The 13,413-nt window shown below is 40.3% G+C and overlaps 1 protein-coding gene across 3 annotated transcripts in view; it reads left to right on the top strand.

Annotated features, from left to right (window-relative positions):
* Positions 1–13,413, top strand: part of SMAP1 (small ArfGAP 1) — a 219,344-nt gene that overhangs the window by 15,266 nt on the left and 190,665 nt on the right. For all 3 annotated transcript variants that reach the window (XM_039530248.1, XM_039530246.1, XM_039530247.1), the window contains exon 2: positions 9,759–9,892. In XM_039530248.1, coding sequence (XP_039386182.1) covers positions 9,759–9,892 — 134 coding nt within the window. The remainder of the gene's footprint in view (positions 1–9,758; positions 9,893–13,413) is intronic.

Here is a 13,413-nt window from a genome sequence, read left to right as displayed (position 1 = left end):
CAGTTAGCAACCATTGTACAAGTGCTGGAAAAGATTATTCTAAAGCAGTGGTTCTCAACCTTTTCAGACTACTGTACCCCTTTCAGGAGGCTGATTTGTCTTGCATACCCCAAGTTTCACCTCACTTAAAAACTAGTTGCTTACATGTATCTTTGTTTGATTTTGTCAGCACATTATTACTGAAAAATTGCTTACCGTCTCATTTTTACCATATAATTATAAAATAAATTGAAGTATAAATATTGTACTTATGTTTCAGTGTATAGTATCTAGAGCATCATAAAACAAATTGTATGAAATTTTAGTTTGTACTGACTTTGTTAGTGCTTTTTATGTAGCCTGTTATAAAATGAGGCAAATATCTAGATGAGTTGATGTACCTGCTGGAAGACCTCTGCGTACCTCCAGGGGTACATGTACCCCTGGTTGAGAACCACTGCTCTAAAGTACACTTGTAATCTGCATGCAACAAATTTACCGGACCACCATGTGGCACCAACTATCAAGTCAACCAATGAATCTTGCAAGGCTGGTTATATGGATAATGGTTTTGTCTTTGATTAATCTGGTGCTGGAATGTCTGTAGAGTCAGACTGTGTCTATACTAAAAATGAATCAGTATAGTAATGTCAGTTAGGGGCATAATATTTTTGGCAATATTTCCTTGTTGGCAAAAGCTGTTATGTAGATGCCAGCATAAAAGTGCTTTTGCCAGCATAGTTTATTTTGCTATAAAGTATACTGGCAAAAGCATTCTTTTGCCTGTATAACTGGTTAGGCGTGGGAAAGGCTGACTTGATGATAAATATTTTGAGATTAAATTATGTATCAAAACAAGATACTAGACAATAGCAGAGCCAATGCAAGCACTTCCTTCTCAGTTAACATAACCTCTATCACCTGGATAATCCTCAGTAAGAGGTAAGAAACAGACGACTGAAATCTAATCCATAGATAAAATGTTTTTCCCTCCCTTTCTACATCATTTTTAAGAGCTACTACTCCAACCACAACCTCTGAATCTGCCTTCTGAACGTTAATATTGGTGGCATTTGCATATTTAGACTGAACGTTCTTCATGACTTCCAGTTTAAGGTGTGCCTTTCTGGAACAGACCAGAATGAGCACTAGTCTGTCAATTTTCAGAGCACAATGCAAACACCATCTTTTCTTACTATCTATCTCTGGTAACAGGGAAGGATGGGGAGGAAGGGCATCAAATTTTCAAGCATTCAGACATCTAGGATGGTAAGAACAGAGTTTGATAGTTTTATGCTTCTCTTAAAATTACACTTTACATACACATGCTAGTGCTGTATAAATACCTAAGTGACAGTTAAGTGTCATAAATATGTGGACCTGTCCAAAATAACTAAATTCCATCAATATACATTATTAAAAGTTATCTAGTACTCTATTCTAGATTAGTGGTGCATATGGAAGACAAGCCCATTTATGACTACAAGCACAAAAGGTTTTAAGAGGCAAATAAGTGAGATTAAAATTCAAATAGCTTTCATTCAAGAAAGTGAACACAAACAGAGTAATGTGCATTTCTGCAGTAAAATACCTGTCAACATTTCACAATTGTAATAGCTGAATGTTCTTAGCAAATAATAATTTAGACTTGAAATTTTTGATATTTCTGATCATGAAGAAAATGAGACATGTGTAACCTCTGATTAAAGTAATTGAAATGAGAAAAAGGATGACTTGAACAATAGACTTCTGTTATCCTCAAATATGCTTTCATTGTTGAAATAAAAAGATCCTGATGTGTAGAATTTGCTGCTTGTATAACATGGGCTATTTGTTCAATAGTCCAAATTTAATTTTGAATATAATTCTGTTGGATAGTTAGCCCACATCACATATACGTACTTTGAAATTATTTGAATCTTCATGATTTTTAATTCATATTTGTTTTGTTTTATTAATAAGACAAGTGAAGACTTATGTAAGTAGTAGACTCTAAATTTTCTGATGAAATTAATAGTTTACGTTTGTGGTGTTTATGAATAGAAGTCACTCCTACAGATGAGGTATTTTGAATATAGTTTCTGATTTTGTTTGCCTTATGTGTTCTTTAAATAAAGTATTTTCTTCTGTTGTCGCAAAATTGGATTGAAAATATCAGTGACTATGTAATTAAGGTTTCAGAGTAGCAGCTGTGTTAGTCTGTATCCGCAAAAAGAAGGTGGCACCTTAGAGACTAACAAATTTATTTCAGCATAAGCTTTCGTGGGCTACAGTTTACTTCTTCGGATGCATAGAATGGAACACACAGACAGAAGATATTTATACATACAGAGAACATGAAAAGGTGGAAGTACCCATACCAACTAAGAGGCCAATCAGTTGAGATGAGTTAGCAGCAGCAGGAGAAAAAAACCCTTTGAAGTGATAATCAAGATGACCCATAGATGGTGCGAGGAGAACTTAACATGGGGAAATAGATTCAATTAGTGTAATGACCCACCCATTCCCAGTCTGTTTAAACCTGAGTTAATTGTATCTAATTTGCACATTAATTCAAGTTCAGCAGTCTCTCTTTGGAGTCTGTTTTTGAAGTTTTTTTGTTGCAAAATTGCCACCTTCAAGTCTGTCACTGAGTGGTTAGAGAGGTTGAAGTGTTCTCCCACTGGTTTTTGACATCAGGAATCATAACATGGCTCCCTGCCTGCCCTGCCCCTGTGCCGCTCCAGGAAGTGACTGGAACGTAGGGGAGCAGGGGCATGGGGGGTGTGTGTTGCTGTTGCTTCAGGCACCGCCCCCAGCATCTCCCATTGGCCGGGAACAGGGAACCACGGCCAATGGGAGCTGCTGGAGGCGGTGCCTGAAGAAACATCATCACACACCCCTGCGCCCTTCCTCCCTCAGGTTCCGTCTGCTTCCCAGAGCGGTGCAAGGCAGGGAGGGAGCCTGCCCCGCTTCCGGTCCACATCGGGGTGGAGCTGCTCTAGGTAAACGCTGGGGGAGGGCGAGGGGGCTGCGAGGACCTCATGGGCCGCAGAAAATAACCTCGCGGGTCGCCCGCGGGCTGAGTGTTTGAGACCCCTGGTGTAGCTGCTTCCTTCTCCTCTCCCATGCTGAGTAGGTGCCAGGATCATTGAGAGTACATGAGAGACTGTCTACTCTAATCTCCATTGCCTGATACCAGTGTTTCCCTGACTGCCAAGTGGATCAGTTCCAGAGAGAGTTCTGCTCCACCTCAAGATGGAGCATGCTCAGTTCTTTCTGTGGGCAGTGCATGTACAGTCTTGGCAGCATGTAGGAGCTCTGTGAGGCACAAGCATGTGCAGTGCAGATAGAATATTTGGAGAATTTAGCTGCCAAACTTTAGCAAGTCTCTGAGCATGTGTGAACTGATATTTTCAGAGGCTTGTAACTTAGCCAAACTTGGATAGTTTTTCATAGAGACAGCAGAAGGTACTTATCTTAGAGTGGGGTGCTGTGATAGCCAAATTTCAAATCTTTTTTTCTAAAGCATGGAGACACTTGAACTTTTCAGTGAAACGATTCTAAGAAGTTTTAACATGAGTAAAATGTATTTTCCCCAATCTTGGTCTTGGAAGCAGCTGAACCATTTTAGGTGAAACTTTCCAGAAACATTCAGCATAACGTGAAAAGTTTCTGCCCAGATGATAAAGTTCTGGACAAATTATAAACAAAGTGAAATTAGGGTCATATAATTATAAGTGTTGTGGGCAACCTTAACAATAGGTGGCACACCAGCTCTGCCTGTAATATCTTAAAGTTGTATTTATACCTTAGGCCAGGGGTCTCAAAGTCCCGGCCTGTGGCCATCTGCGGCCCAATAACCCCCCCACTTTGGCCCGCGGAGGAGAAACACATGCAGCCATGCTGCTGGCAATGTCTGTTGCAGGTTCAACCCCCCCCACAGCTCCCATTGTCTCGGGGAGAGGGACAGAGATACCATCATTAGTCACCAGCCAGAGTCAGTCATGGTGCCAGAATCATTAGTTGCTGGGCAGAGTCAGCCATGGAGGCAGCGTCACTTTTTCCCACAATGAATATAAACAAGGTAAAATACTGAACACAACTATCTGATGCACACCTTGCTGCAATCCTGAAGGTTTCAATTGCTCAGTCACTGAGGCCAAACATCAACAAATTGACAGAGCTGAAGCATTGCCAGGTGTCTGGCAAACACTAAAAACTCTCTGGCAGGCAAAGAATTGTATAAATTTGTATGACAGCTTTATTTCTAAGAAATTTGAAATAAACAATTCAATGTAAACGTTTTCTGAACATAATCTTCAGTGACATTATTTGCCTGCTGGGAGGATTTGAGGACTGGCAATGGCCCTAAGGTAACTTGAGTTTGGGACCCCTGCCTTAGGCCATGAAATAATAAGCTTTACCCTTTGAACTACCCAGCTCCCTACAATTTATTTGTAGGAATGTAATTAGCTGCATGCAAATAACTTTTAATTAACTCCTGATTAAATATTCTAAGTCATGGTTTACTCACTTATAGACAGTCAAATTTTCATAGAGGTTTAATGTGGGGCTATGTTTGCCTTTATTATATTCCCCCACCCTACAACTATCCTCAGTTTCCTCCCATGACCAAAAGTTCATCATCCCAGAATGGATTGCTGGATAACTTGTGTAACAGGATATCCTGTATCTTCCATTCTATTTGGCTTATGGACCCAAAAAGGCTGAGACTTATTGTCCATGCTTTTTGTTCATTCCAACGATCTGGCGTCTGTAATAGGTGGAGGTTTTCATATGCAGACTTGGTAAAATAGTCTTAAAGCTAGATTGCAAGGGGTCAAGGAAGTTTGGTTTCAAGATGTTTATAAGATTCTTGATCTCAAAAGATGGTATTTTGAGGAGGCGTGTCACAGTTGCTTGAGGAAAGCTGGTATGCTTCGTTTCCATAGGAAGTAATCGTTTCTACTAAAGTACTAGCTGAGTGGCAGAAGTCTAATTTACAGGTGGTAAACTATTTCCTATGAAGGAAGCATTCGGCTTTTGTTAATGCTATACTGTTAACTTTTAGCTGTTTCATGCCAAAGGAACATGAATACAGGTAGCCAATTATCTGGCAGATTTTTTTTCCATAATTTGCCACTTAGTCTATTTTATCTATTTGCTATTTTAGTCTTAATCACACTAGCGACTTCAGAAATACTCTCCCTCCTTGATTTGCTCTCCTTTACGGTCATCTGTACTATCGGAAGGCTAACCTTCTAGGGGGTGGTTGAAGGATTTATGTGGGCAGTATCACTTAATTTTAGTAACATTTTTACACAGAGTTCTGCTCTATCTTACTCAAGTCTTTTGCATTCATGGATTCAGAGTTGTTTCTGCTTGCTTTAGGGCATATCTGCATGGACACTTACTGTGTGGCAAAGTAGGATGTTAATCTACTGTGCTCCAGTGTGGTGAGTACTGTCTGTCTGTGTGGGCCCTGCTTCTGCACATGAGAAATTCCCTAGTGTGCATTGACTTACTGCAGTCACTAGGGAACTTCTAGCACACAGCAGCAAGGTGAATACACAGGAAATTAGTATGCCAGACTGGAGTACTGTAGATTTACACCCTAGTTTGCCAAGCAGTAAATGTTCATGTAGACGTGCCCTTAGTGACCAAAATAAGCTCCTTATTCCTAGTAGTCCTGTAGAGTCAACACAGTTATGACAGCTAACTGGACAGCCTCTTCCATCTTGCACTTTACAAACAGAATTATCCACTAAGTTAGTTACGTCTCTGCACGCTATTAAAGACAGAGTGGTTGCAGAAGTGTTATAGGGGACCTAATTTGATAGCTTGCGATGTGAGATGGAAAGACCCTAGTCTAGAAGCCCAGGTTGCATTTGATTTGAGTAGATGCAGTCACATATTTCTTGTCAATGTGCATGCGCCAGCTCATTGAAGCCAGAGAATTTTGCCTGGCAGCACTCTTGCCCTACCTTGGCTATATAGGGTGGTGCCCACCTTGAGTGCAACCTCATTTTCTTCTCACTGCTGTAGCCTAATCGTAGACTATGTATTAATTATATTGATTACTTAAGAATCTCCAGTTATCACTTTGAGGGTTGACAGGTTCTTGCCCCAAGATCAGGCCCAATATTTAAATTATTATATAGTTGGGAACCCTGATGTGCACAGTTGCAATACTCACAATATAGACACCCTTTTATATTTACAAATGTAGTTTATTAATACATTCAAAAACAGGCTTTGGAGCTGTGCTCCAGCTCCAGGCAGAAACCTGCAGCTCCACTGCTCCGGAGCTGCTCTGCGCTCCAGCTCCGGACTCCACTCCAAAGCCCTGTTCAAAAAGAAGATTCAGATGGCAAGAGATTTATGGCTGAAGAAACACCTTTTGGAGCAGACCATAAGGCCCTTGTCTGATCAGTCACCTTCAGAACTAGCAAGTGATGCCACTCCATGTTCAGATTCTGCTGTTTTCCCGCAAGAGGAAGAAAAATCATTCTCGGTCCTCTGGTGCATTGAGGAAGAGGTCCCATAAGAGTAATCAGGGCCACTCAAGGACTCAGAAGATGAGGGAGAGTCTTCCTAAGAGGAGTGCTGATGGCACCATACTCCCTCTAGCACTCAGGATGGAGCAGGTCCATCTAACTACTTCCCAGAACTGTGGGAAAATCAGCGAGAGCTCACACTGTTAACTCCAGTTCTGGCTATGGGGTGTCCTTTGAGACTGTACCAATGATGTAGGTCCCAGTGCTGATTGTCTCCATGCTGGTGGCATATCAGGTGGCTTCAGATCTGCTTTGCTTCTCAGTCCCTGATTCTCTGCTAGTTCAGGAGTTTTCTGGTACCATTGTTTCTACTGTTTCATCTTCCATTGTGCCCTTGGCACCTTCTGGCCATGTCACAGAGGTGCTGGGTTCATTGGTGCTGCAACTTGCACCGTCCATGGTGGAATTGAGGGAGACACCAGGCCCAGCAGTAAAGGCCCTCTTGATGATGGTGAGTTCTTTGGAACAGTCATTGCCTGGCAGATCCCATTGTCAAGATTGGTACTATCCTTGGCAACAGTGGTGGTGCTTCCTCCAGAACCAGATGAGAATGTGTCTTGCTCGATACCATTGGTGCCAGTTCCCTATTACTCTTTGGCACTGATGCCTACCCTGTGTTGGGCTTTGGATGAATCAGAGCACTTGTTCTCCCTGTTGGGGCCGGCTGGCTCCCCCTTTGTCATTGGAGAATCTGTGGGACTCCTTGAGATCCAGGTTGGGGTTGTCCACCCTTTCATTGTCACCAATAGGCATCAGAGACCATCCTCAGATCACCATCTGTACTAAGATCAGCATAGATCCTGCAGTCAGGACAGAGGCACTTGGTCTGGTGCCTGCTGGCACCAATGGTAAATCTGTTTGCCCAGTCCCTCCTTGGAATCCTTGGGATGCTTCTCGGTCTTTGAGGTCCCATTCACTGACCCATTCTAGAGCAAGATCCCCTGCGCAACTGGTGACTCCTGTTCCCTGAACTAGCAGCTACATTGTTGGTGTAGCTAACTGCTTCTTTGTCTCCAGACAATTTGATGGTGCTGGCCTCCTTAATGCCCGTGAACTTCAAGGCATATCAAGGTCTCCTTAGATGTAAGGCCACTTTCTTAGGCATCCAGGCTGAATTTCTTCAGGAGAACACACAAGCTGCTGGATATTCTCCAACTATCAGCTCAAGGGCCAGTAGCCCTCCCAATAAATGAGGCTCTCTTGAAGCTGGCAGAGGCCCTCTGGAATACTCCCACTTCGTTGCCGCCCATGGTGAAGCATGCAGAGAAGAGGTACTTCGTTCCCATACTGGATTTTGAGGGTTTCTGCTCCCACTTGGCCCCTAAGTCTCTTGTGGTAACAGTAGCTAATGACAGAGCACAACAGGGAAGGTATACATCTATGCCTAAGGACAGAGTCCAAAAGGATGGACTTGATGGGGAGGAAGAGTTTTATACTACCTCTTTCCTGTAGATGCACATCACTAACTAGCAGGCACTGCTCTCTAAATACAATTTTGTTATTTGGGTGCCCACATCTAAGTTTGCAGACACATTGCCAGGAGCCTCCACGGAACACTTTGTCATTCATTGCAGAAGCCTGCATGGTAGTCAGACTTTTACAGTCAGCTCTAGATGTGGCAGATGCCTCAGCCAGAATTACGGCATCAGCTGTGATCATGAAGAGGGCCTCATGGCTGCAGAATTAGAGCATTGTGTCCGATGTGCAGCAGACCATTGATGACTTACCTGTTGATGGTAGGTTTTGGTTTCTAAAAAGATTGAGGTGTCCATCCTTTAAGGATTCCTGAGCTAGTTTGCATTCTTTGGAAGTTTATACTTTAGCTGTACAAAGACATCACTGCAGTGGTCAGCAGCAGTACTGCTTGCAGTATTTCTTCGGCCAGGTCTCTTTTCCTGTAAGGCAGTGGGACTACCCCAGGAGGGGGCATAGATCCCAGAGTCGAAGGCCCTCTGATTCTGGTTTTAGCCAGCTGGCCCATCCTCCCCTGGCATCCAGCAAGTGTTCATTTTGACTTGTGTATCCAGTGATACTGAGGGGCAAGTCCAGAAAAGAAGTTCTCTCATGTTTGTTCATGCTATGCTTACTCGATCGTCTAGGTTGTCCTAAACAGCAGAAAATCTTCATTGGCCCAACTCAAAGAATTGAGTTCATTGGGGCCTTGATAAACTCTATGAAGTTGAGTGTTTTTTGCCAACCAACTGATTCCACACAATCCTCCACCTATGCTGGAGCTACTGTGTCGACCCTCAACCACAGTCCGAGTGTTCCTGAGGTTGCTAGGCCCTAAGGCTGTATGCACATCCGAGTCTGAGGTTGTTTCTGTTTCTTTTGATTTTGTGGGATGAAAATCTTGCTATCCAAAAATGTCAGTTCTTCAGTGCTTTTAATTACTAAACTACATTCTACGTATATTTATTCGTTATTATGTGAATGTCTTTAAATTTTTATGATACTATAAACAATACCTATAGACTTGTGTATTTAGATCATATCTAGTAGTCTTTTCATCTACTCTAGGTATTTGTTCTATTTTACAACATTATTATTGTTGGATGTTTTGGTCAATGTTCTTGTCTGGGTTAGTTTACACATTCTTGAATAATCATTGCCTAGCAGGAGCAGCTCAAATACCACTGTCAACTTGAAGCAGAATGATGTGTGTCCATACATAAGCCTGAACTGAAAAACTTGACTTGGAATGCTAATATATCTTTGCAGTGTGTTTGGTGTTTTAAACTAAACCACTGATCGAGATAGTTGTTGTATACCCCATGAATCCGTGGCTGCTGCATTTGTTACTAATTACTCAGATATGGTAAAAATTGCAAAAACATCTTTTAGAGATTCGCACCGACGCTTGCATCTAATGCACATCCAATGGGATTAATTTAAGTGCAAGCAAGATCTTGCTGCTATTAATGAGTTCGGTTTTTACTGTGTGAAATTTCATGGAATTTCTGACTTGTGCTGTCTAAAAGGTTTTTCACATAAATTAGTTATAAAATGATAGACAATTGTAGGTAAAATTGCAACAGAGGTGGAGGAGAAAACCACTTACTTTTTCCAGGGATGATTTATAACCAGATATTGCTAACATAGAGACATCTCTCTCTACTTAATGTGTAGCTGTCAATCCTGTTTCTCTTAACTATGTGTTAGAATGGTGCAGAAAATCAAATCTTATGTGGAATTTTTTAAAAAAATTACCAACTAATACTTTTTTTGTGTGTGCCTTAGGTCCAAGATGGGCTTCTTGGAACACGGGTGTCTTTATTTGCATCAGATGTGCTGGAATACATCGAAATCTCGGGGTTCATATATCAAGGGTAAAGTCTGTCAATTTGGACCAGTGGACACCAGAACAAATACAGGTAAAAGATCTCTTGTAAATCAGATATTTGAACTGGAAGGACAGGTATAAAAAGCCACATTATGTCCTGAGACCGGGGGGGCTGTATCTGCTTGCATGGTATGTGGGAACAAAATAACAGGAGTATCTCTTCTAGAAAACTCAGTATAGATAATTACTCAAGTTTCAAGTAAAGTATGTGCAGGTACTCAGGATAGATTGATCTAAATCACCAATTTAAATCATGATTTAAATAAGCAAGCCAAGAACCTTGATTTAAATCATTCTAATCTTGTTTTCATTAGGTTTTTTTTAGTTATTTTCCTAAAACAATTGATTCTCATTGGTTAGTAAGCCTTTAAAACATGTTGATTTGCAACTCGATTATAGCCTTTGTATTAGCTTTGGTACTTCCTTTTGCTGAGGAGGAGGATATACTGTATTTACACACCTTTAATTAAGCAGGTTAACATACATTTATTTAGAGTCTTCATTTTTAACAAAAAAAAATTGTGAATGATGCTTTACTATTTTTTTAAACTCACGATTGGTTAAGCTGAATTTGGAAGGAAATTGGATTTCAATTAAATGACGTTAAACAACCTTGATACAAAAAATTAACACTTTTTTCCTCCCATTCATCTTATTGTACCAATGTGTTGTCAAGGTCCCTATACAAGTACTCTCATCTCAGTTGTAGTAGTAGGTTTGTGATACTAATCTAAAAATGTCCGATTTCCATGTTGACGTTCAGTGCTACTTTGGATTGTGCATAACATCTATCTAGCGATATTGTTCATGAGTTTGGGAATTGGAGGAGGCATTTGTGGTTTTAAACATCATGATATACAACCCTTTGTATTCATTTATGTTTAGCTACATTATAAACGAATGAGAATAGTACATTCAGTTGTATATTATCAATCGTAGAGGTGCAAAAAAAATCGTAAAGTTCTGGGTTTTGTGTTTTACTTGTTTATCCACTTTTAAATGTTAGAATCCTGACTCATTTATTTACTTTTAAATACCAAAAATGATAGATTCACATCATGGACTACGGAATTAAACGTTGGCATCTAAAAGTTGATGGAGTATTTGAAACTGAGCAACATTGTCCCTCTTTTGTCAGTATGGGACTTAAGAGTATCATAAAGTAGAAAAGGGGTGGCAGAGGAAATATTAAATGATTAAAGATAGGTTTTAATAATTTAAACTCTCAATTTTTGATAAATCCTAAACAAGCCTTTGGAATATATAGATTAAATGAAATCATTGAGTTCAAATATTGATAACGTTTAGTGTCTTCTGACACAATGCTGCTGAATTTGTAACTTTTTTTATCAGAAGCATTTTGAAACTTTAAGATAGCAAGACTGAATTTTTCTGTTTTATTAAGCATGTGCTAATTAGTAGGATGTTTTTTAATTTCTTTATTCAAAGAAAAATTTAACTAAAGTATCATTATCTAAAGTAAATATATGAGAACTCTCACCTGACAAGTTTCAATCTTTCATATGGTAGCTAATTTTTTTCCATATACCTTGTGCTCCACAAATGAATATTCATTTATTAATTAGAGGGATTGTTTTATCAGGTTCTTCAGAAACCCATTTGAGACAGAACCAATCCCAATTAAAACATTTTGAGCCACAGTAGATTTACAGCTGAGTGATTTGCCAATTTAGGAAATTTATTAAACGCTCCAGAAGTTGCTGTTGTCTTTTCAAACCTTCTGCATTCCATAGCAAAGTACCACCCTTTTGGTAAATAGTTATTTTTAAAGAAATGTGAATTGATTATGATGGTCTATTATACCTGTATAAAGTATGAATTGTAGTTTGGAATTGTAGGGTCTGTATATCCTTTTTAATGCTATAAATAGCAAATTTTAAAAGACATGGGTCAGGGTTAGAGTATTTGAATTTAAACGTACCAGTGTTCATGGTTTTTATTTTGTGGTTACACTGTAATATGCTCTCCTTTTGTGTGTGCCTGTTGTGAGCAGAACATGTTCAAAGATATTTGAAAATGCTGCAGTTACCTCATCAGCATGTAGGCAAAAGAGCAAGCATAATTGGCATATACCTGTGACTGGGAGGAAATTCAGTTGGGTTTCTTGTATATCTGGTAGCGTTCTATTGGGGTAGAGGTGTATTACCTTTTTAAAAAAACAACAAAAAAAAACCTCTTGTAGGTTCCACATCTTGGTGCAATCTCACAGATCACGTGACAGATCTGAAAGGAAAGTGGCTAGGATTTAAGATTTAAGCAAGACCTTTTCCTGCTGTCTTTCGTGCCTCCAACACCTGTATGATGTGTGTAGCATACATAGGAGATGGACATACTGTCTGTCTTGGTGCACAATATGTATCACCTTTTACTCCCCAAGCCTATAAAAAGTGTTAAAACGAGACTCATGTGCTTCTGCTGGAGCATTCCCTAGTGACCTCAGATCCAGACAGTCTTATTGCAAGAATCCATGAAGGGAGTAATCAAGTGGATAAAATAAAGAACGGACACTCTCTTGTTCCTGTTTCTCCTCCAGGGAAAGGATAAAAAGCTGTGGAGTATTTTCAGATGTCCTCAGAACTGTCCCTTCCCCACACCAAAACTATGGGTTCATTGAAGACATCTTTTCCCCTTCTCAGTTTTAAGGTTGCTTCAATCTCTAGTTTCACTGCTTCCAATTGGATCCGAAGTGAGATTAGGTCCAGTATTGAGTCAGATAGGGAAGAGAGGTTGCATTCCTACCTCTGTTCTATTCCACTGACAATATGTGATAGAAAACCTAATTCTAATTTCTTGTGAGACTGGCAGTTTCTTCTTAGGGATGAGGGTTCTACTGGCCATCTCTTAGATAATATGAGAGAGAGAGAGAGAGAAAGAAGCGCTCTGCACATGTACCCTGCTGCCACCGCACGGATAGGGGGTGCAGCTGTCTGATAAGCAAACACTGTCTGGGTACATTCTGCCATCTCTGACAGGGAAGGTAAACAATTAGATATTTTGGGAAGCCCTATCTTCTCCTCTTCCAGTCATGGCATCAAGGTATCGAACTTCCAAGCTGTGATATCTCATTATCAGTCCTGTCTTTGGGGGAAGATGGCTCTTTCTGCTTAAGGACCTTGCTGGAGATCAAAGAAATCTAGCAAAGGTATTAATTACAGAGGAACAATTTGTTGCCATACAGTTGTTGAGACACTTTCCATATGTCAGACTTTGCTGCCAGGGCAGTGGTGTCTGTCATACCATAAGGAGATGTGCATGGCTCAGATCTTAAGATGTATTTCCTGAAACTAGGGTGGGTAGAAGATCTCACTTTAAAGGAGATGGTTTATTCAGCACAAACTGTGTCCTCAAAGATGAAGGATACAATCTTACTGGCAGTATCACTCGGTATTTATCATTCTCCAAGGAGATGGTTTGGAGCTTCTGTCTCAACAACCACAGGCAGCAGAATCCTCCTTAATCTTTGTCCTCATATCTTAGCAGCAGCAATAACAGTTTCCTCCATAGCATCAACAAACAAGAAAAAGCTACAAG

Source organism: Mauremys reevesii, linkage group 3 (genome assembly GCF_016161935.1).
Source record: "Mauremys reevesii isolate NIE-2019 linkage group 3, ASM1616193v1, whole genome shotgun sequence".
NCBI classification, from domain to species: domain Eukaryota; kingdom Metazoa; phylum Chordata; order Testudines; family Geoemydidae; genus Mauremys; species Mauremys reevesii.
The sequence above is the reverse complement of the archived record's forward strand: the minus strand, read 5'-3'. Positions and strand labels throughout refer to the sequence as shown.